At 40.7% G+C, this 23305-nt stretch overlaps 3 protein-coding genes and 1 long non-coding RNA gene across 7 annotated transcripts; 3 read left to right on the top strand and 1 right to left on the bottom strand.

The window, feature by feature from the left end:
- Positions 1-624: 624 nt before the first annotated feature.
- LOC137807402 (uncharacterized) lies at positions 625-1710 on the top strand. The gene has a single exon (XM_068608035.2). The coding sequence runs from the start codon at positions 625-627 to the stop codon at positions 1708-1710; it is 1086 nt and encodes a 361-aa protein (XP_068464136.2).
- A 13923-nt stretch (positions 1711-15633) lies between these two features.
- On the bottom strand, positions 15634-17286 carry LOC150025471 (F-box/FBD/LRR-repeat protein At4g26340-like). Its single transcript, XM_090294590.1, has 2 exons — positions 16543-17286; positions 15634-16056 (listed from the first exon to the last, which is right to left on the bottom strand). The coding sequence occupies exons 1-2, from the start codon at positions 17260-17262 to the stop codon at positions 15634-15636; spliced, it is 1143 nt and encodes a 380-aa protein (XP_090150716.1). The 5' UTR covers positions 17263-17286.
- Positions 17287-18241: 955 nt separating this feature from the next.
- LOC150025472 (uncharacterized) lies at positions 18242-19164 on the top strand. Of its 2 annotated transcripts, none has more exons than XR_016514549.1 (3): positions 18242-18402; positions 18476-18704; positions 18939-19164. It is a non-coding gene; the product is annotated as an uncharacterized LOC150025472 (long non-coding RNA). The 2 variants fall into 2 exon arrangements; XR_016514548.1 differs by having other exon boundaries at positions 18942-19164.
- A 116-nt stretch (positions 19165-19280) lies between these two features.
- LOC137824659 (DNA polymerase delta small subunit-like) lies at positions 19281-22038 on the top strand. Of its 3 annotated transcripts, none has more exons than XM_068630324.2 (6): positions 19281-19452; positions 20017-20132; positions 21097-21150; positions 21230-21301; positions 21568-21659; positions 21739-22038. In XM_068630324.2, the coding sequence occupies exons 1-6, from the start codon at positions 19371-19373 to the stop codon at positions 21914-21916; spliced, it is 594 nt and encodes a 197-aa protein (XP_068486425.2). In that variant the 5' UTR covers positions 19281-19370; the 3' UTR covers positions 21917-22038. The 3 variants fall into 3 exon arrangements, with proteins under 3 accessions (XP_068486425.2, XP_090149545.1, XP_090149544.1); XM_090293419.1 differs by adding an exon at positions 20218-20292 and having other exon boundaries at positions 19290-20132; XM_090293418.1 differs by having other exon boundaries at positions 19290-20132; positions 20218-21150.
- The last annotated feature ends 1267 nt before the right edge of the window (positions 22039-23305 follow it).

Here is a 23305-nt window from a genome sequence, read left to right on the forward strand (position 1 = left end):
AGATCATTTGGCGCCCAGCGTGGGGCCGTGTGAATTTGTGATCCCATCCACTGTGCTGTTAGATTTCATTCGTTTTTTAGACTCTTTGCTGAAAGAATGAGGAAGACAAGGCAATCTTCACCTGCGCCATCAGCTGAGGAAGGGGCTGTAACAATGGCGCAAGTCTTGGAGATGATGCGAGGGCTACAAGATGACATGGCGGCGTCAAGAATGGCGCAAGAAAGGATGCAAGCGGACTTGGCTGCATCACAAGGCCGGAATGAAGATTTGAACCGGGTTAATGAAGAGCTGCGCAAGTCTTTATGGGCGCAGAGGGAGGGAATGGCGGAGGAAGGGGTGGCGCCGCCACCATCTGCCCCCAAGACCTTCCCCATGCCATTTTCGTCTGAGATCATGGGTGCAGTTGTACCACCAGGCTTGGTGGGGGTGAAGGCCTCTTTTACAGGGGTGGAGGACCCTGAGGCGCACCTAACGGCGTTTCATACCCAGATGATGCTCTCTGGGGGCTCGGACGCCGTATACTGCAAACTGTTCATGAGCACCCTCAGCGGGATTGCGATGGAGTGATTTGTAAGCTTGCCGGAGGGCCACATCACTTCGTTTCAACAATTTTCGAAGTTGTTCATGGAGCAGTATATTGTCAACCGGGCACCCCCTGTGGTGTCGTACGATCTCTTTGACGTGCGCCAGAACCAAGGTGAGTCCCTCCGGGACTACCTTTGCCGTTTTGGGGCTCAGGTGGTAAGGCTACCCAGCAAGGACGAAGACATGCTGGTACATGCGTTCAAGAAAGGGATTCTTGCGGGGCCCTTTAGTGAATCCCTGATCAGGAATCACCCCAGCACGTTCGCGGAGGTTAGGCGTCGTGCTGTGGCGCACATCGTGGCAGAAACAGCAGTTTCTGAGAAACGGGAGAGCGCGATCTCTAATAAGTCGCGCGCAGGACCCAGCAGGACTCAGCAGCCAATGAGGGTGCATGAGGCCAAGGAGGGAAAGAGGGCTCAGGGAAAACCTCGCCCTTATGAGCCTCGAAGGGACCAGAATGGAGGGCGTGCGAGGGAGAGCAATGCGCCCCCCAGGTTTGATTTCGTGGTGGAGCTGGCAGAACTGATCGCCATTCCAGCCATAGCAGCAAGGCTGCGAGCACCAGAGAAGACTGACAGGGTGCTGGGACGAAAGAAGGATGTATGGTGTGAGTTTCATAAAGCTTATGGCCATCCCCTCCGCACGTGTTTGGCGTTGGGACACCAACTCGCGGAGTTGGTGAAAAACGGTTTTCTAAACGATTACTTGCGGGAGCCACAAGGTGATCAAGCATCGGGGGCCCCAACGGGGGACCCACAACACGAGGTACCGGTGCATGGGGAAGTGCACACGATCTCGAGAGGATTCTCTGGGGGAGGATGCACGGCCTCTCAGAGAAAGAAGTACGCGCGGTCGGTGATGGTAGTCGACTCGGCGGAGGAGGATCACTCCCCCGACGTCGACATCGTCTTTACCAAAGCCGATCTCCGGGACGTTGTGCCTCACGACAACGACCCAATAGTCATCTCCCTCGTCACGACAGGGAGGAGGGTGCACAGGGTCCTCGTGGACCAGGGAAGCTCGGCAGACGTGATGTTCTGGCCGACGTTCAGCAAGCTGCAGCTGTCCCCCGACCATCTGAAGCCATACCCGGGATGTTTGTATGGATCGCAGGGGACCAGGTAGAGGTGCGGGGCTATGTGGAGCTAAGGACCACATTCACGGATGGTGCCACAGCCCGCACCGAGAAGATTAAGTATTTGGTGGTCAATGCCCCGTCCGCCTACAACATACTGTTGGGAAGACCAACACTCAACAGATTGGGGGCCGTACCCTCGACGAGGCATATGAAGCTGAAGATCCCTTCGATGGAAGGGGTAGTCATTACCATAAAATCAGACCAAAAAGAAGCTCGTCGCTGCTACGAAAACAGTCTCAAGCAACGGAGAGGTGTGTGCCATGTTACCACGATGCCGCCACCAGGGTCGGACGAAGGACGAGCGGAAGTCGCGACGTTGGTGAGAGGCACGAGCGGCGATGTGGAGATGGAGGAAGCAGGGCTCGGGGGCACGGGAAGTGCCCAGGATGAAGCTGACGGAGCGAGAGAGGTCGCGCCTCGCGAATCTGGGATTGCGAGGGCGGTCATCGCCAGCGAAAGAAGGCCCCACCCGACCGAGGGGTGGGTGGAGACGGAAATCAGGGGGAAAAGGTTCAAGCTGGGAGGACCGCTCGACGAGGGCACGCGACAACAGATCTCCGGGGTCATCGAGAAGAACTTGGGCGCGTTTGCATGGTCAGCCTCGGGCATGCCGGGTATTGACCTGGACTTCCTATGCCACCGCCTTGCGATGGACCCTCAGGTCCGGCCGATGCGCCAAAGGAGGAGGAAGTTCAATGAGGAAAAGAGATAGGTGATCCACGACGAAACCCACAAACTCTTGGCTGCGGGACATATTAGAGAAATCCAGTACCCGGAGTGGCTGGCCAATGTGGTGCTGGTGAAGAAATCAAGCGGCAAATGGAGGATGTGCGTGGATTTCATCGACCTCAACAAAGCATGCCCCAAAGACTCTTATCCCCTACCTAGCATCGACGCCCTGGTGGATAGTGCGTCAGGGTGTCAGCTTATGAGTTTCTTGGATGCTTTCTCGGGTTACAACCAGATCAGGATGCACCCGATGGACGAGTGCAAGACCGCGTTCATGACCGAGCGGTCCTGCTACTGTTACAAGGTAATGTCGTTCGGGTCGAAGAACGCGGGGGCAACCTATCAGAGGTTGATGGATAGGGTCCTCTCGCCGATGTTGGGTCGGAATGTGCAGGCTTATGTTGACGACATGGTGGTCACCTCGCGAGGGAAGGAGCAGCATGTCGCTGATCTAGAGGAGCTTTTCACAACGATCGCCAAATACGTTTTGAAGCTCAACCCAGAGAAATGTATTTTCGGTGTGGAAGCAGGAAAATTTCTGGGTTTCCTCTTAACAGAGCGAGGGATTGAGGCGAATCCCGAGAAGTGTGCGGCGATCATGGCAATGAGGAGCCCAGCGTCGGTGAAAGAGGTGCAACAACTCACCGGCCGGCTGGCTGCATTGTCGCGATTCATGTCCGCTGGAGGGGAAAAGGGCCATCCTTACTTCCACTGTCTCAAGCGAAACAGCAGGTTCTTTTGGACCGAGGAGTGTGAGGAGGCGTTCGTTAAGCTGAAAGCGTATCTGGCAAGCCCGCCGGTGCTGTGCAAGCCACAGATGGGCACCCCTCTCCGTTTGTACTTTGCTGTAACGGAGAGGGCGGTCAGTTCAGTTCTGGTCCAGGAGCAGGACCAGGTCCAGAGACCTATTTATTTTGTGAGCAAGGTGCTGCAAGGCCCTGAGGTAAGGTACCAGGCTCTGGAGAAGGCAGCCCTGGCAGTGGTGTTCTCGGCGAGAAGGCTGCGTCACTACTTTCACAGCTTCACGGTGGTGGTGATGACTGATCTGCCAATCCAGAAGGTGCTGAAAAAGCCCGATGTGGCGGGAAGGATGGTGAAGTTGGCTGTAGAATTATCCGAGTTTGACATCCGATACGAACCCCGAGGACCGATCAAGGGGCAGGTGTTTGCGGACTTCGTCGTTGAATTGTCATCGGGCGCTGCATCACCAGAGGGATCGGTCTTCTAATGGGTCTTATCGGTTGACGGATCCTCAAACCAGCAGGGGAGTGGCGCGGGGGTCATTCTGGATGGCCCGAACGGGGTGCTGATCGAGCAGTCCCTGCGTTTCGCCTTCAAAGCCAGCAACAACCAGGCGGAGTATGAGGCCCTGATCGCCGGGATGCTGCTCGCAAGGGAGATGGGTGCGAGAAGGTTAATGGTCAAAACCGATTCCCTGTTGGTCACTGGGCAGGTAACGGGAGAGTTCCAGGCCAAAGACCCGCAGATGGCTGCGTACCTCGAGTACGTGCGCACCTTGGAGGCGTCCTTTACGGCGATTGAATTGATTCACGTGCCGAGAGAACAAAATGCCAGAGCTGACTTGCTCGCCAAGCTAGCCAGCTCGGGCAAGGGGGAAGGCAGAGGACCGTCATCCAGGAGACGTTAAAGGTGCCTCGCGCGTTCGTAACAGACAACCAGGTGTTTCAAGTGTGCAAATCAAGGGAGCGTATAGCGATCAGTCATCGGTCCCTCACTCAAGAAACCTTAAGAGCACCGAGGGTGAGGGCGCGACCGATGGCATCCAATGAGGTGATGGAGGTTGACGCCGCTGGGAGGGTTGACACGTGGATAACACCATACCAGCGGTATTTGGCAGATGGGGTGCTTCCGCCGGAGCCGGTAGAGGCAAAAAGGATAAAGAAGAGCTCGAGCAAATTCACCCTCATCGATGGGGATCTCTTCAGATTTGGGTTCACCCATCCGGTGTTAGTGTGTGTGCACGGAGAGCAGTGCACGAGGCTTATGTCGGAGCTCCACGAGGGAATATGTGGGAGCCACGTCGATGGCCGCGCCCTGGCAGGCAGAGTCCTTCGTGCAGGGTATTATTGGCCAACGCTGAGGGAAGATTGTGTGGGCTACGCCCAACGATGCAAGCAATGCCAGCAACACGCAGATTGGCACAAGGCGCCTCCCGAAGAACTGAGGTCGATTCACAGCCCATGGCTGTTCCACACGTGGGGAATCAACATCTAGGGGCCTTTTCCCCTGGCGATCAGGCAGATGAAGTTTATGATCGTCGCCATCGAATATTTCACGAAGTGGGTAGAGGCAGAGCCGATAGCGCAGATCACCGCTCATAAGGTTCAATAGTTTGTATGGAAAAATGTTGTGTGCCGTTTCGGAGTGCCCAAGCGTCTGGTCTCCGACAATGACACCCAGTTTACAAGTCACCAACTGAGGAGCCTATGCGAGGAGGTGGGAATACAGCAGGTGTTCGCCTCGGTAGAACATCCTCAAACAAACGGGCAGGTGGAATCGGGCAACTGAGTGCTGCTCAGAGGGCTGAAGAGAAGGTTGGAAAAGGCCAAAGGAACGTGGGCGGAAGAAGTTCCCCGGATCGTATGGGCCTACCACACCACTCCGCAATCTAGCACCCATGAGACACCCTTCAGTTTGGTCTATGGGTCAGACGCTATGATTCCCGTGGAAATACAAGAAAACTCACCAAGATTCCTGGGCTTCGTGGCTGAGAAGTCCAATGAGGAAAGAAAGGTGAACTTAGACCTCTTGGACGAAGTGCGAGAAGAAGCCAGGGTCAGTGCTGAAGTTGTAAGGAGAAGGGTGGAACGAAGGCACAATTCCAAGGTGAGGCTGAGGCAGTTCCAGGAAGGAAATCTGGTGATGAGGAAAGCACATCAGCACGAGATAGGAAGTAAGTTGTCCCCCAAGTGGACCGGCCCGTTCAGAGTGGTGTAGACGTTGGAGAATGGCGCTTATCGGCTGGAGGCCTTGGATGGAGGGGCGATCCCCAGGACATGGAACGCCACGCACCTGAAGCTCTATTTTAGCTGAAATTGTAAAGTAGTTGCGCTCCCGCACTAGTATAAACAATTTGAACAGTTCAGGGGGCACTCTTTTTCCCAAGAGAGGGTTTTAATGAGGCCACCAAATAAAAAAAGAAGTTATCAGTATAAGAGTTTGCATAGTTCAAAGTTAAAATTTCCCCCCCTTGCCCCAGGCGCGAGTGCGGGTGGTCGGTTAGGCCTCCCTCGCCCCAGGCGCGAGTGTGGCAACCGGTTTAAAGTCCTCCTCACCCCAGGCGTGAGTCCAGGCGGCTAAGGTTCGAAATGCCAGGGGTGCTAGTAAGCCCAAGAGGGGAAGGGAAGGATTTCGAGAAACACCCTTACCCAGGTGGCATAGCATCAATATTGGCACAGTAGAGCTCTTAGTTAAACCCTTTCTCACCCCAAGAGTGAGAAGGTAGAGGTACGGCCCGAAGTGCCAAAGTTCGATGACCTTGGGGCAGGCAAGAGGGGTTGTCGCGAAACACTCTTCCCCCGATATCAAGGCATCATCTTACACCGATTGGTGTTAGAGTCCTCTATGCATTTAGCGCTGGAGCGATAGAATAACCTAGAAAGAAATGGGACGGAGGCGCGATGACCGATGAGGAGGTGGTTGCAAGGGTTCAAACCTGATCGGTTATCGGCGGTCGAGGCGTTGTTAAAAAAGTTTCAGGCAAGTTCTTACGTCAGATCAAGTCATCAAAGGTCACTCGTGTGATCGAAGTTAGAGGAAAAAGCGGTTCAAACGCAGTTAAGGTTTGGAATCGAGCTCGTTTAGGTTAAACAGTTAATCGTGCATAGCAAAGGATAAAAGCGAAGAAATACACAATCAAACAAGCAATGGCAGGAAAGAAAATTCAGTATATACTGTCGAAGTTTACACGAGTGTTTATAAGCAAATAAAGAAGGCCACATCAAGGGCGGACAATCTTGCCATCCACCACCTCGAAATTTATGGATAGTTGGGAGCGATCTACCTCTGGGAAGGCGCACTTGAGTTGCTCGATAGCAAAGTCAAAACCTTCAGTAAAGGTGTCGGCCGCCTCCTCCCATAGTTTGGCCTTCTCAGATTCAAACTCAGCTTTGTCGGCCTCTAGCGCAGCCTTCTCGGTGGTCAGGGTGGCAATGGCTGACTCGGCGTCTTTGAGTTTCTGATCGCTCGTGGCGAGGGCCTCCGTCAGGTTTGCGTTTTGTTGACGCATGTAAGTGGTCTCAGCCTCGAGTTGGATGGCCTTACCCGTCGTCTCCAGCAGCTGGGAGTCGAGAGTGGCAACGGCGTCCCCCATCAGCATCTCAGTTTTGATAGTCTCTTGTATTTGTTGGACGCGCGCCATTTAGGTCTCCTCCAACATCTTTTTCAGCATGCTGTTGGTGTCTTGCAAAGCCTCATAGTCACTTTGTAGCGACTCCTGTTGGCCAAGCAGTTCCTTCACCCTACCCTCTAACTTCTCGAGGCGGCGATGCTGCGTGGAGAATTTTAGCGAAAGCACCATCTGACGGGCCAGATGAAGGTCCAACTCACTGGAGCTCCACTTGATCAGCTCTTGGTTTTGCAGCAGCTGCTTGGTCAGGCGGAGAACCTTGGGAAGTCCCTCGGCGGTGGGGCCCGTCACTCGGAAGGAGCTCTCTCCACCACCCTCAGTGGTGGTGGCGGAGTCTTGGGGGCGCGGTGATGGCAGAGGGTGAGGGGTCTCCTCTGAACGCAGTATCCCACTCCCAGCTGCTTGGGTAGGTGGGGGTGACTTTGCTGGGGGTGGGGAGGAAAGGGGGGCTGGTGATGGTGGGCGCTCGGGGGATGCATGAGCCTGAGGGAGCGTGTTGGCATCGCCCTCAGGGCCCTCGGTTCCTTTCCTTTTCGTTGGACTAAAGGGGACCCGGAGCTCTCCTCCTCAATGGTTATGACGGTAGTAGGGGCCTTCACCAACCGTCTCCTCTTCTTGTCACCCCTAGTTTCACGCCCTTCAGCTGGCGCGACCGAGATGGGGGAAGCGCGAAGGGGCTCGACGGTCGCCTCCACTTCGGTAGGGGCTCTAGCAGCCTGTCGGCTCCTGGCTAGGGCAAGCAGCCTTTGCCGCCTCTCTTTGTCAGAAGTCATGTCTGCATCAATTCAACGTGGTGAAGGGTTAGCATACCAAGTTCAAAGAAACAATTCAAAGCACAGAAAAGAAGTTAGCAAGTATGTGCATGAGGGGCAGGTAGATGAGGAAAAGAGGAAACAAACTGATGTATCTTTCGAGCTTTTCAGCATCGAACTCATGTTTGATTATGGTGGACGAACCAAATTTGGTGCCCAAGCCAGAGAGGAGGCCACACAGCTCGTGCTCGTATGGCGCCATGGTCTCTAAGCCTCTGGGCTTCCTAAACTCCACCTTAGGAATCCAATAGAGGGGAAAGCCCTCGAGAAGGGAGGGGCTGCGTCGGTTGGAAGTGATCATGTAGAACCTGCCTTTCCAGTCCTTGAAAGATTGTTGGTACAGACCCAGGATCACCCTCCCTGTCACACCGTTTAGGCTAACCCACGACCTATCACCTGGGTTCTTGGCCTCGAAGAAGTAGAGGAAGACGTCGGATGATGGAGGGTGCCCGAAATGGTTGCACAGGATTTCGAACGCGCGGATGAAGCCCCAAGCGTTCGGATGAAGTTGGCAAGGAGCTACGTTTAGCTCAGTAAGGAGCTCCTTCACAAAGAAGGTGAAGGGTAGGCGGAGGCGCAGCCTCTTAAAGATCGCCGAGTAGATGAATGTAAAGGGCACCCCATTGGTGGCCCTATCATCTACGCAGATAGGCATGCCTGAGGGGGGAATGCGCATGCCCAGGTTCCGGTCGTCTTCTCTATCGACGGCGCGTGAAGGCTCGTTATCAGCACCCTTCAGCAGGGTGGCGAGATGATCGGTTGGGAGTTGGCTGGACGTTTCAGCGAGTAGGTGGAGGGGAGCCCACTTATACGTTTGCGCGTAGTCCTCTGGAGCGAGCGTCGCCTGGGGCTGTGTGTCCGCCGAGGGAGTGGCACTCGTGGAAAGCGATGAAGGTGCACTGGCGGAAGGTTGTGCACCTGAAGACGAGGCAAGGCGCGCGGTAGTTTTGGTGCGAGCCATTGTCTATAACTACAATGGAGAAGGGAAAAGGTAAGGAATCAGTAAAAACAAGAGGAAGACGAAGGGAGCAAACGCTATGGTTCGAAGGAGGTAGAGGAATGAAAACGACGAAGGGGAAGAAGAAGTGAAACCCAGAAAAACCAGAAGAAGCCTTGCTACAGTGCGGGAAAGGGAAAAACGACCCATGATGTATGCACAACGCAGTTTTTGAGCAATGCAATCGGTAAAAGCTATTTAAATATGCCATAGAGGAAGAAAGGGGGTACCTTTTCGTGATCGCGAACGGTTCCTGGTACCCTAGGAATGGAGAAGATGAATCGTAGTGGGAGGGTTCGAGAGTTGCAGAGAAACGTGTTGGAGAAGATAATGGAACAGTGGAGGCGCGTAAGTTTTGAATAAGGAAAACGCAAACGACGTTTCACGCTAGCCGTTGATGCGCACACGTGTCACAAGATTAAGCAAGGAAAGCGTAACGTCACTTAAAGCGCATCACGTGATGTGGCACGTGATGTGGCGTCACTTGCCACGTGGCCACCGAGAACGAGCACTTAGTCTCTTCGCTGAGAACGAGTACGCAGCTCGAGACTGGGGGGCTTGTGATCCGGTCGGTCACAGTTTAGGGTGACGTCAGCGACTGATGGCCACGTGGGCCGTTCTTAGTGGGACACGTGGGCCAGGGAAGCTGATGCATCTCGAAGAGAGCGATCAGGCGGAGATCGGTGATCAGAGGGAATGCGCGATCACCGAGTAGGTGAGCCACGAGGCTGATCGGTCGTGGTGTCACACGCAGCTAAGCTGGGAACGAGAGGGGATTCTCGGGGAGAGCGCTGCAGCCGAGCCTTGTGTGGCATGGCGTCGGGAGTCAGAGAAGTCGTACGCCCTTCAGTACCATGCACAAGAGTGGTCTGAGGAAGCTGGCAGTCGGTCGGCGTTCTGTAGCCCATGGCGTGCGTGGGCAGAAGGGGTGATCGTTCACGCGACAGGGAATACCTAGTATGCGCGCTGGTCCAAACCGCACCTGGTACTCACACTGAGGTTGCCCGAGACACCCAACATATGAAACACGCTAAGTTACTTTGTACGCGAATAACTTAGGGGTGTGACAAGGTATATAAAGGGGTTCCACGCTCATTTCTAGGGTACGCTTTTCATACGGATAAGTGGCTAGTTTTCGCACAGAGAGAAGAGAGAGAATTCGCAGAGAACACGGTCCTTACAGAGATCACAGAGTGAACTACTCTTTGGTGGTTTTGTTCGCTGACTTACGGAAGGCAAAGTTAGACGTTGCGGAGCCTTCAAAGGACAAGTCACCGGCAAGATCACATGTCTTCCAAAGAGTGTTAGCTTATGCTCTATATATACATGGTTAATTTTGCAGGTTTTTCCAATTTGTCTTACTAACGGGAAGGACAAGACATTTGGTTGCGGGCATTAGGTAACATGTTGAATAATATGCTAAAACAATTTATTATAGAACATTTATCTTATTTATGTACTTCTTTCTAAGATAAGGTGAAGAAAAATTTATTGATTGAAAGATGAAATTAATCGTGGGTAGGTTTTTTTGTGGATAAAGTTCCTGTGAGGGTATTCAAGAACAATGGAGAAGCAACCAATTTCTTTTGAGTCTCTCTTTTCTGCCTCATAATTGTTTAGTTATCAATAGAATAATGTGAAGATTTGTATTTGTAAGCTTTTAAAGTTTGGTAATTTTATGTTCAAACATTTATTCATGCTTTGAGGAGAAGGAAGGACTACAAGAACACTAGATATATATTTTGGTATTATTAAATTGTAATTTTATTATATTTTTTTATATTTATATTTATATAATATTATAATCTTGGGTGTTACTAAATTTTTGGTATTATTAAATTGTAATTTTATTGTATTTTTTTATATACATTTATATAATATTAAATTTTTTGTTACATATTTTTATATAATATTGTGTTAGTTGTTTAGAAAATATAAATTTAGATTTAAAATTCAATTAATTTTTTTTATAAAAATATGGAATTGAATTTTTTATTTGGATTGGATTATAAATCCGAATTGGTTTTATAAAAATATGGATCTGGATTTAAAATCCATTCCAAATATATGGATTTGGATTGGACTTTCCAAAATCCAATCCATGACCACCCTTACGAAGACATAACAATAATAATATTAATAATAATGTACTAGGATGATCGAGTGACTCAGTGACTCGGTCAGGAACTTCACCATTCAACCACTCAACCATAGTAATATGGTCATGCGACGACACGTGACCGATCGACCCATGGCGACGAGCCATGGGTTGACCAAGTTAGCAGGGTTAATCTATAATTATGGGTTGTCTAACACAACCCTAAACAGGAACTAACCTCCTATTCCGGCCCACCAACAAAAGCCCATTAAGTTAATATAAATAGCACGAATTCCAAGGACCAGGTACGTCATTATCTACAGTACTCTGACACTCGAGTGCTGACACCCTAACTGACTTGAGTGTTGGAGTGCCTTCTGTAGGTACCATCCCCGCCTGTGAGACCAGTCGATCGAGAGGAGGGAGGAGAAACAGGAAGCTTGGAGTGATAGTGACCGACCAAAGGGAGTTGAAGAGTAATCGTTCTCTAAGCTCCAACACCCGTTCGAGAAAAAATAATAATAATAATAATAATAATAATAATAATAATAATAATAATAATAATAATAATAATAATAATAATAATAATAATAATAATCTATACTTATATATAAAGGGGATTCCCCTCTTAACTCCCGTTTTATTTTATTCCAGTTTTATCCTTATACTTATGTTTTATTTTATTATTTTAAAAATATATGAGAGGAGATATTTGTCATTTTGTGACTTCTTTATTTTTAAAAACTAAATTTTGAATTTTAAACTTTGAATTTTAAATTATGAATTATGGAGTAATTGTAAACATAATTCAAAATTACAGCTGTCTTGAATTTGATTCTTGATTCATGGGGTAGCTTTGAAAGAGTCATCTTTTTTATCATCTCTCCCAACTTCAAAAACTAAGCGAGAGTCACTCCTCTTTTGAGTTATTCAACCAAACATTTCCCTTCAAACCACATTTTTCTCCCTCTCTTCTTCAATGGTTTAGAAAAACCACTTACGCCATCCAAGAACCTCTCACTGCCACATCGTTAAACATGTAGCTTTCTCAATTCACGTTGGATCTAAGAAGTGAACCCTTTCCCCCAAAAGTGTAACCGTGTGCAATGATGTAGGAAAGAAGAAGAAGAAGAAAGTTTCATCATTTAAAAAAAAAATCTTTCATTCTTCTTAGGTATGCACATTCTCTTCTTCACTTTACCCAACTTCTTTGTTACACTTTTTATGATTATATATTATTTATCATTATATTTATTTGTCTCTCATTTCTCCTATCTTTTCTATGCAAATTTGTTCTTTTCTTTGCAAATTTGTTCCTTTATATCTTCATGCACTTTTTTTTCCTTGCTTCTTTATTCTACCTAGGTGTGTTTTCGTGTCAGTATTATGCGAGTACACAATATTTTGATCTATTCTCTTTGAACTTTTACTGAGTTTTTTTTTTTTTTTACATAGAGAAAATCTAGAGCAAGAGATAAAACAATGTAGATCACACAACGTTGTCGGTGCTTAGATGCATATGTGAAGGTTATGATCTCATGATGCTCTTGAACACTTCTAACAATGAAGATCACTTCGGCTACTTCCAACACCACATCGTTAAGGAGCTCATCATTTTTATCGATCTTATCGTCACCAATCACACCCCTCAAGGCCAACGTCTGTACAACACGAACGTTCTTTTCCCTTAAATTTCGTTTCTTGGGGTTTCTTTCTTTTACTCTCTTTTCTCCCTTTGATAATAATATAAATCGTAATTTTTTGTATAGAATATAAACGTGTTTTTTTTTCTGCAGTGATTTATTTTATTTCCTAGAGGGTTCGATTTTCATTTTTTGCTGAATTGTGAATGATTGAAAACGTGTTTTGTTTTCTTCATAGTATAAGGTGTACACCTACAATAGAAATAATCTTTGTGCGTTGGGATTTATGGATGAGACATGATAATTACGATGAGGATCTTATAATTGTGTGTGTTCTATTTATTTATTTATTTGTGGAGATTGTCCACTGTCAGAATGCATGTGATGAGTCATGGAGAATTTTAGAGGAAGACTCTAACCAAAATAGAGAAGGGAGAATTGCTCTTCCTTTTTCTCCCTACAAAGATTGCTAACAAAACCAATTTACCATGTTTATAATGTTGATGAAAGTGGTTAAGTGGTGGTACCACCTCTCCTCACTCAACAGAGTAAGTGTAAACAAATTTATTTATAAGAGTAATTTTAGTATATACATAAATGTATATTTATTTTGCAATTATACTTTGAGAGATACATGAGTAAGTAATATTATTTTTAGAGAGGTATCAATAGCTATTTTTAATTTTTATAAAATATTGTTGGAGGAAAATTGAAAAAACACACCATCTCATAAAAGGGTTGATAAAATATTATTAACAAAAATTTATAATATAATAAATTAGCTTAATTTTCATAATTAAATATTTCTTAATTTATTTATAAAAAATTCAAGCAATCAAACAATAAATCAAAGAAAGCATAGTAGATTAAAAGGAAAAATAAATAAATAATAGAATAGGATAAAAAGAGAAAAAAATCGGTAAATAAGTTTATAAAATAAAGGAATACTTTTCAATAAGCTTCTAAATAAGATTTTCACTTTTTATAATTTAAAATTATTAATTATTTTTTAAAATGGATGATTTTTTTAATCTTTATATATTCTTTTAAATCTTGATCAAAATTTATAAATATTGATTAATTGTTGGATCGGAAAAGAAAAAAATAAAAGAAACATGTAAAAAAAATAGTAAAGTGAAATTGTTTAAATTTAGAATAAAAAAGTAAAAATGAAAAAAATAAATTATTTGTAATGAATATTTTCATTTTTTTTAATTTTCGTGGAATTACTTTAACTATTAAATTTATTATAACAAAAAATATGTTAATATTAATTACGTAATTAATTATGATTTTAAATATTTTATTAATATTTATGACATAATAAAATATAATGGATTAAACATATTCAAGAATTAAACATAAAACAACAAAAAATGCGGGTATCTTATTTGTCTTATTAGGAAACAATTTTCTGTGTAATTAAGTTTTGTCATTACTATAAATAAATCACAGGGACAAACTGTACCTAATGTTGGAATTTACGACACATTTTTAGTCATAGTCAATTATATGTTGCATTATCAAGATGTGTTTCTGAAGTTTCAACACCTTGAAGGAGAAGATGAAAATTTTACCAATAATATTATTTATAAAGATATTTTGTTATCTAAAAAATTAGGCATTTTCATTTTATTTATATTTCTAAAGATAAGTATATGTGAATATTCTACTTACACTATTTGTTATTATATATTAAAGTTAACATAATATATAAGGAGTCCTTACAGTTAAATAAAAATATCAACACAAAGCATTTACACATTTATCTACACAAAGAGGTAATTACCAATATATGTATATTGCATATATATATGACATTCTTTCGTAGGAAACAAAATTTGTAAAGAATTGAACACTTATAAGGATGATCAATCACTCGCATTGGTTAAGCCAATTCACACCAAGATATAATGATTTTACATAAGGATGATGATAATGACATTTTTTTTATTCATAATGTACTACAAATTTATATTGTTAATATAAGTGTGCGAATAATAATATTGTTTATTTGAATTTTAATATCAAACATAAATATATATAAATGAAAAAAAAAATGCGGATACATATACTGCCTGTGTTTCTCTTTGTAATAATAATAATAATAATAATAATAAAAACAACAACAATAATAATAATAATAATAATAATAATTATAATAATAATAATAATAATAATAATAATAATAATAAAACCAGGCTCAAGTTCGTGAGGGTCTGATCTGTTTCAAGTCCAACTCATCATCATGATTTGTAAAATATTACAAACTTTCTTTTGTATTTCCTTACTTAAAAATCATTATTTTAGTCCTACACAACAATATTTTTTTAAATCTACATATATTAAGAAGAATTATTTCTTTATAAGAAAACTCATTCTCCCTTTTCCACTTTTCTATCTAACAAAATCAGTAAAGAGAAAAACCATTTTTTTCTTGTCTTCTATTAGATTTTCCCTTTAAACAATCTAAAAATTTGTCTATTTTTGAATCTTTCTTTTCTTATTATCGAACTTCTTTCCTTTAAACTTCTCTTTTTATTCAAACAAAGTATAAATTTTCATATTTATTATTGAATTAAGTGAAATAATTTTAAAACAAAAGAAGTAAATTGAAGAAAAAACTAACAAATAAAAATAATTCAATTAGTCAATTATGAACTTCGTTGTCCTCCTTTTTGAAACAAGAAAAAAAAATCGAGTTTGATTTCAACTCAATTTATTTCTTTAGCAAATAAAATTGAAGTACAATCAGAAGCGAGCAATCCAGACTTAACAAATCATATTATGCTATTTTAATTTTTCTAAAAAGTTTTTGTTAAATATGCATTGTTGCACTACTTCAATTTCAATATAAGCAATAAGAAAGGGGCTTGAGGTTGTAGAAAAAAACATTCAAATTTATTTCCATTTCATTTTAACCTTATGGTTATGAAATCAAAATAGTTTAGAAGTTAAGTCAATGATCTACATTTTAGACATATAGAAATATACATGAAGTTGAGACCTTTGAATCATATTTCATCTACTAAAAAACAAACATGTCAAACAAAAGAACAACTAAGATGGATAGAAAAATTGATATTAACGAGCTACATTTTATGCATAAATATAAATGATAGAAATCAAATATCAATTTAACAACTATTATAACTATTGATGTTCCACAACCACCAAAATAAGAGTTATATTACATGTAGAAGCCAATTGAAAATTTATTCATCTAAGAATAATTAAAACATACATATAAATCTTCCAATTATCATTTAAAGAAAAGTTTGCAATTTGTAGAGCTTTTTGGGCACATGACCAATTCTTGAAGCATTTGACGTTTGTTTTGACGATTTGAGGAATAATTTTTACCAATTATTGTATTGCGGATTGCCATGGTCTGTAAAGCTCTTGAATTTTGCATTATATATTTTGTAAATTCCATCTCAGATCTCCTACCCGTATAATTAAAAATACTACACCTTTTAAGTTTTGAAGCAATGCATTCAGGAACAAATTGTGGACAAATCCAACTTGTGCAAGAATATGGTTCTGCAGGCATATGAAGTATAACCGTTTCAAGCTTTGGACAATGGTTGAGCATTTTAATCACCAAGTGCCATTGAATATTCGATTCAAGGTGGAGCTCCAAATGAATCAAATTTTCAAACATAGGAAAACTCTCTTTCTTGAGCTGCAATAGTTGTAAACACAATACATTATAATATTGATGATATTTTCTAAAAGAAGAAGAATGATAAGAGCACCCACTTTTAAGACTCAAATTTTGTTAATTGAAATTTGTGTAAATTCCACAAAAACCTACTTTATACTTGTTCGGTGGATCTCATTCCCAAATTAACAAGTCCCACATGAAAAAAAGTGTATGCGATATGAGTGTGATAAGATATATAGGTAGGATGCCATATTTACTGGATCTCATTCCCAAATGAATGAGATTCACATGAAAATCAACAAATTAAAGTGTGTGACAAAAAAAGGAAAATTATTGTAATTATTAACCATTGAGTATTTATCGTCTCATTAAAAATTATACATCCTATGGTGATTGATAGACATAAGATTGAATATAAAGCATGCATCATATAATAAATTAGTTTTTATCAAAATTTGAAAAAAAAATAGCAAATTAAGGGTTTTATTTACTTTCCAATCATACCTTGAGGAAGAATATCAAGTGCTCCACGTTAGACACCACTTTTAGAGGAAACTCAAAAACATAATCAAGTTTAAGGTCTGCCTTCACCAGTTTGGGCATGGTTTGAAACTCTATACCTTCTAATTTGTTATCCAAAAATATATGATATGCTCGAAAATCCTCCAAATTAGGACACCCACGAAGAACCTCTGCAAGATATTGAGACTTTGATATGAAAAGGAAATCCAAATGTAGAGTTTTCAGAGCAGGCAGATGGACCTTCACAAAAACATCTATAGATAATCGATACAACTTGAGAACGACAAGTGTTTTGCAACTCCAAATAATGTGTGGGACCTCAAGGGCACGAGGAATCTCGATGTAGAGTTGCTCAATACCGCGTTGAATAACGATTCTTACCCATTTCTTAAAGAGATGGTAAGGGAAGTCATTACTGTAACCACATACGCGGGGGGTAAGGTGGAAGCGTGCAATTGTGAGCGGTTGTTGCATGCGACACCTGAGAAGGATTCCATAAGCAAATTTGAAAAAAGAGGTGTAGGATCTGCCATTCTGGATAAAAGTTTGGTTGTCAAGGTCAATAATGGATAAAAACAGCCACAATGGTTGCCACCTCTTGGAGAGGAGACTTGTGGCAAAGGAATCATTAGTTGAGAGAAAAGAAAGAATGTGACACAAGATTTCATCAGGTAATGCACTGATCCTATCCTGGGTTTCCATTCAACCATTACTCAGAGGAAGACACACAATGGCAATGAGAACTATAGAAAGAACTTGTTCTTGAATTACTTTTCCCCAATACATCTATATATATATCAAGAGTTTGATCATTTTCTAATAATTAAAATATAGTTTCATTAAAATTGGTCTTAATAATATAAATTTCATTTAATGAGACCGAATTTAATATTATATGTAACCGCTCTCATTAAATTAGTTATAGTATAATATTAAATTTCATTAAATGAATTTTAATTTTTTATGAATTAATATATAGGCTTAAATAAATTTCTTGTCCGTATTACACGACTGCTTTTTTGTTTTGAGTACCAACAACTTGTGGCTTAATTAAGTTTTAAGTATCTTGTAAACTCTAGTATTTTCAATTTGAGTCCTTATTGAATGTTTTCATTCCATAAAGTGTTTAAAATATTTTTTATTTTTATGTAAGTATCTTGCCTTTTTTTTCCTTCAATAATATAATGTGACTATTACTTCTATCTTTTTATCTCCAACTCATCGACCAACTTGCTTCTTCCTCACTAACCTTCTACCCATTGGTCAACTTACTCCTTCTCTCTCAAAGAGCAAGTTGCACTACAAGGAAATCTTAATTTAGCTGCAAACAAATATTGAAGGCCATAAGTGGACACTAAATAGTGTCCATTAAACCTTCATTAAACCTTCATTATTAAAATAAATTAAATAAGGTGTGAGGAAAGCGTGAGTTATTCTCACGTAAACTTAAAAAAAAATAAAAAAAATAAAAAAAATAATGATTGCGTTGCTGAAATGGCAGCTACTAAAATTATAAAAATAATTAAAATTTAAATATTTGAAGGTTAAGCCCACGCTAAAAGTTTTAAAATAAATTTAAATAATATGAAGGTTAAGCCCATGCAAATTACACACAAATAATTAATTTTTATTTTTGCTTTACTTTAATCCCTTCTTTTCTTTTTCTTCTTTCATTTTTCAATTCTGAAGCAATTCTCTCCACGCAATACTCACTTCACTCCACTTTTCCTCAGCATCAGCAACATTCTCACATCTTCCCTCCATTCGAATCTCTCTCTCTGTGTTGAGCATTCAAGCATTGCGACCGGAGTACGACCGTGTTCTTGACTGTGCCCTAACACCGTAAGTTTCGCATTTCCTTTCGTTTTCAATCCATCTCGACCTCTACAGTAGCTAATTCGTGTTTCGCTATCAGTGAAAGAAGGAGGCTCAAGGCTCTTTGTGGTGGATTGGGATTGCGGAGGAACAAGCCTCGCGGCCACGCTTTCGGCGTTGGCGAACCCTCGTTTTTGCTGCCGCAACAGAGTTGTGCCTCTTGCTGCCTTGCGAGGAAACGCAGTTCCAATCTCGCGACGTTTGTGCCTGGAGCTTTTCTCGACAAGTCTTGTTTCCTCCTGTTTAACAGTAAACTCCATCGTTCTACTGTGAGTTTTCTCGCTTCGTTTCTATATGATAATCTTGATTTTTTTCTTTTAGTTTTTTTCCTTTTTTTTGTGGTGTTTGTTGGTAATATAAGAACAGAGCCGTTTATATCTCTGGCCTTTAAGATTTTTAAAACTCTACTTATTATCTGAATAAAAATTAGACTAGAGAAGTGTCTCTTGTATCCGATATTGGGAGTAGTTTATGTTTGTGTTGATGGATTTTCTTCTGTCAAGTAGGTCCAGATGAGCCACATGCAGCAAGTACAACCTGGCCCGATGGTATTGTTGTGAAACAAGATTCAAGTGTATATGATAATGAACTAGAGCGGATAGAGGGGTTTCTGAGTTCTGAACTTCCATCTGATCCTAAGTTAGTTGCATCGTGGTCAACTGAAGAATGGATTACGTTATCTGATTTTGCCAAATAAAGTTCCACCAAAAAGGCACGTTTAATCATTTTTATGAATTCCTTTTAAAACATTGATATAGTTTTTTAATATAACCGATACAGTCAAATATGATATAGTTTTATGTATTCTCTGTTAAACATTATTTTTTTGCACTTGTTGTCAACTGCTTAGTATCAATTTATTCAATTTTAGGTGATACAACAAAAATTTCATCCAGGTGATAACTTACATAAAGAAAAGAGTAGTATCAGAATTCATGAGGTATGTGAGTGATTTTTTGGTTCAGGATGTACTAGATGCTGGCTTACCCCCACAGATAGAATTTCCCCTTAAATCAGGTACCTCTTTTATATCCCTAGCATTTTATAACCCAATAAAGCACACCCGTGACATTTATGGGATTTTTGCCCAGACCTTGGCTACAGATGGTAGATTATGATTTCCCATTTGAGGACGGAAGAATATTTGGTCAATTGGCATCCCGCTTTCTTGCATAAAGTGATGTTTCTGTTATCTGTTTAGTATTTGGTCAGAAGGATTTGTGTTGTTTGAAAATTTTATTATTCATAGTCTGCAATCATAAATTGTCTTCTGTTTCCCTTTTCTTATCATAGTCTCTTTCTATTTGATTGCATAAGATTTTAGTTGTATTTGCTGAAGTTAACGGAACTAGTTTCTTATCTTTTTTAAATGGTAAAACTTTGATAAGTTACCCAATTCAAATGTGCTGCTTGTTCTCTGCTTCTCCTGCTTGTCTTAATGCAAAGATAATGAGCAACATACTTGCCATTTTATCCTTTTAACTTTACATCTTTGATCATCTATACTTCAATATTTGTTATTAAAATTTCAAATTTTAGTGAAATTATTGTCTTGAATTTTCTTTTATTTGGATTCTACAGGGGAAGACAAATACGTTGTTCTTGTGTCAGGTTTAAGGGTTGGGAGCAGCACCTCTAATTCTCTTTGGTTTCAGCTTTTCATTGATCATATCACAGCGCATTTAGGAGATGAGAAGGTTTGTCCGGTTTTTCTCTCAACTTCTCAAGTTGATAATTATGCACCATTACATTTTAACTAATAAAAAGTGACAAATTACACAGGAGCAAAGTATTGCGTAAAAAATTATTCGAGTTGTCTTTGCTGGGAATTTAGTTGAGATACCTCAGAACGGACAGGTATTTATGTTCCTGTATAGGGAGAGAGAGATAGGAAAACAAAAGGATTTTAGAGAGAAATCGTTTTTTCTGCATATGCCATTTACTACTTACGTGAACTTTACTGCGTGAGGAGAGATCTGATTTATTACAGGAAAAGAATAGTATACTATGAGACAATGCGAGGTTACACAAAAGTAACATAATAGAGTAATATGCACCACTAGTATCTTAACAGTTTCACTGACGAGTTTCTTTAATGATTGTGCATTTTTTTCTACTATTTCGTTTCCTATGCCAATATCTCTTTACTTAACAAGTTTAAACAACGCATTCAATACAATTCAATAGTTTTACCTTTTTCTTCTTCTAATAAAGTAAACACCTTCGTTTCATGAACCAAAATATGATTACCCACTCTTCTCTTGTAATTTGTATTGTATAATCACCAATTAATTTTCTCTGGTATCTGAATTCCTTGATTGCACTTGCTCTCTCTTATTTGATTTAGTTGCCATAGTAATTCACTTTTGTGGAGGAATATTACAGAATCATCTGATTTGTATTAATGAATAATTAGATGAGAAGAACTAAGTTATCTCGCCACTTCTTAACATCTTAGAGTTGCATTTTAGATTCACGCACTTTGGTTGATTATATAAAGTCTCGATTGACATCCGGTTGCTAGACAACACCCATTGCTTGCAAAACAGCTAATTGAGCTGATCACAGTAAATAATAAAACCAGTTGCCTGGCATTTAATCTGTAATTTCTAATGTGATTTTTGGCCTTTTCATCAATATTTGTAAAATTTGGCTTCAAAGGATTTTGCAAAAGTGTTTGAGACAATAAGGAAGCTAGACATTCTGTTGAGTCAGGTTTGTTTCATTACATTCATTCTTATATTGTACTCCTTGTTTTTCTCAATTATTTGCCTAACTTTTACTTGCTTTTCAGATAGCTGCTGGTTTGCCTTTGGATATCATGCCAGGACACAGTGACCCTGCTAATTTCTCATTGCCACAACAGGTTCTTATATTTCTCTTTCAAGGGTTGAGTGCAGATTCTCGGTTAGGTTTTTAGTGTTGTTCCTCTATTGTGCCTTCAAAATACATTGATTTTGATATATTAAAAAAGTTTTAATATATTTTAAAATATCAAAATCAGTGTATTTCAAAGACACGGTAGAGGGGCAACACAAAAACCCAGCAGAGAATCCAAATTCTTCAAAGGGTTACATATAGGTCATATTAACATGTGCTGTTTTTCTTTGTTACTAAAATCATCACTTGCAGTCATTGCATGGATGCCTTTTCCCTGGGTCTTCCACATATAATACTTTTAGCTCTTGTACAAATCCTCATTGTTTTGAGCTTGATAATGTCAGGTAAATAGTCTATTCTCAATATTATTGTCTTTGTTGCTAAATGCTTATACATATGAACATGATCCCACACTACTTCCAGGTTTCTTGGGACATCGGGTCAAAATGTAGATGATCTTGACAATTATTCGGATGCAAAAGATAAACTTGAATTCATGGAAAGGACATTAAGGTGGAGACATTTAGCACCCACTGCACCTAATATTCTTGGTATGCGCATTATGTATACCTTGATGCTTTTACACCTTTATTATCAGTAATCTATTTTTTTTTCTGCTTAGCTCAGAGGTTGAACATTTGTTATATTACCTGCTATTTCTGAAAAGAAACATAGTTGTTCTTCCAAAAAATAAAAATGATTTATTTTGACTTCTGTTACTAATTGTTGCCTTCTAGGGTGCTTTCCTTATACTGAGAGGGATCCTTTCTTCATTGAGAGCTGTCCTCACGTTTACTTTGTTGGAAATCAAGATAAATTTGAAACCCATCATAAAGGGTATTTTTATTCTAAAATCAATATTGCAGTTGCAGAAATAAAAGTTACTTTGTTGCTGTTGTACGATACCCAGTTTTAGATAAGCAATATATTCATGGAATTCAGAGAAGATGATCATGGAAGCTAGAGAACCAGCCTATCAAACTACTCATTCACAACTGTGGTCATCTAGCTAAATTACTAACTTAAGCATAACTTAATCTAGAGAACCAGCCGTTGGGTGCATAACTTTCTATAATAAAAATATTTATTATAGAACAAAGTTTCTTAAATGTATTTAAATGATAGTTTTTTCATTGCATATGTTTCGATAAAACATAACTAGTAAGCAGTGCAAATGGAAGGCATTTCAACAAAGCCTAAACCTAAGAAGAAGAATAATGAAATCACTAAGATAACCAAGCTAACTAATTAATGCCCATCTTTCGGTGCTTAAACACTTTTTATTCATCAATATAATAATTTATTCATTACTTTTGTTTTTTAGTTTTTAACTTATCAATACATTGATGTTTTTTTTCTTTTTAATGCTATTGCAAAAAAAAAAAAAAACCAAATTAAAAAAATATTAATATTTAATATTTAAAATCCAAACTTTTATTTAAAAGTGGAGTTCAATAGCTGCCAAAAATAGTGCATACAAAAATTATGTGTGCATACAAAAATAGTGCATACAAGGTTAAGTTCATTCTAATTTCATTGTCACTTTACCAAGGTCAAGCCCTCACTTTATTCTAATTTTATTGTCCCACTATCCAAGGCTAAGCCCACGCTTTATTTTTAATTTTATTGTCCCCTTATCCAAGGCTAAGCCCACGCTAATTTTATTGTCCCCCTAGCTAAGCCTAAGCCCTCACTTTCTGTCCAAGGCTAAGCCCCCGCTTAAGTTAACATTTGTAATTTTTTGTGTTGGCAACTTGTAGGCAAAGCCCACGCAAGCCAACTTATTGCGACGCCACGCACCCGCCAATTTTTTTTACGACAAGGATATTAGCTTCAAAGTTGTGTGAAGGCAAAGCCCACGTTAATTGCATCTTTGCGTGGGCCTTTTGTGATTAGTGTCCGCCTTTGACCCTTTCTAATAAAAGTTTTTTTTGTAGTGTTGACAGACGAATCAGAGGAGATAGGGGAAAAAAGGAGTAAGTTTTGATTA

Source organism: Phaseolus vulgaris, chromosome 8, assembly GCF_051622355.1.
Source record: "Phaseolus vulgaris cultivar YP4 chromosome 8, ASM5162235v1, whole genome shotgun sequence".
Taxonomy (NCBI): domain Eukaryota; kingdom Viridiplantae; phylum Streptophyta; class Magnoliopsida; order Fabales; family Fabaceae; genus Phaseolus; species Phaseolus vulgaris.

What these genes read in the sequence shown, in the direction of transcription:
- LOC137807402 (XM_068608035.2), top strand. Translation starts at nt 625, where the DNA reads ATGGAGCAGTATATTGTCAACCGGGCACCCCCTGTGGTGTCGTACGAT.
- LOC150025471 (XM_090294590.1), bottom strand. Translation starts at nt 17,262, where the DNA reads ATGGAAACCCAGGATAGGATCAGTGCATTACCTGATGAAATCTTGTGT. An exon ending in ACTTGATATTCTTCCTCAAG is followed by an intron (nt 16,057 to 16,542) that starts GTATGATTGGAA and finishes CAACTATTGCAG; the next exon opens with CTCAAGAAAGAGAGTTTTCC.
- LOC137824659 (XM_068630324.2), top strand. Translation starts at nt 19,371, where the DNA reads ATGAGGTATGTGAGTGATTTTTTGGTTCAGGATGTACTAGATGCTGGC. An exon ending in CGCATTTAGGAGATGAGAAG is followed by an intron (nt 20,133 to 21,096) that starts GTTTGTCCGGTT and finishes TTGGCTTCAAAG; the next exon opens with GATTTTGCAAAAGTGTTTGA. An exon ending in TTTGAGCTTGATAATGTCAG is followed by an intron (nt 21,660 to 21,738) that starts GTAAATAGTCTA and finishes CACTACTTCCAG; the next exon opens with GTTTCTTGGGACATCGGGTC.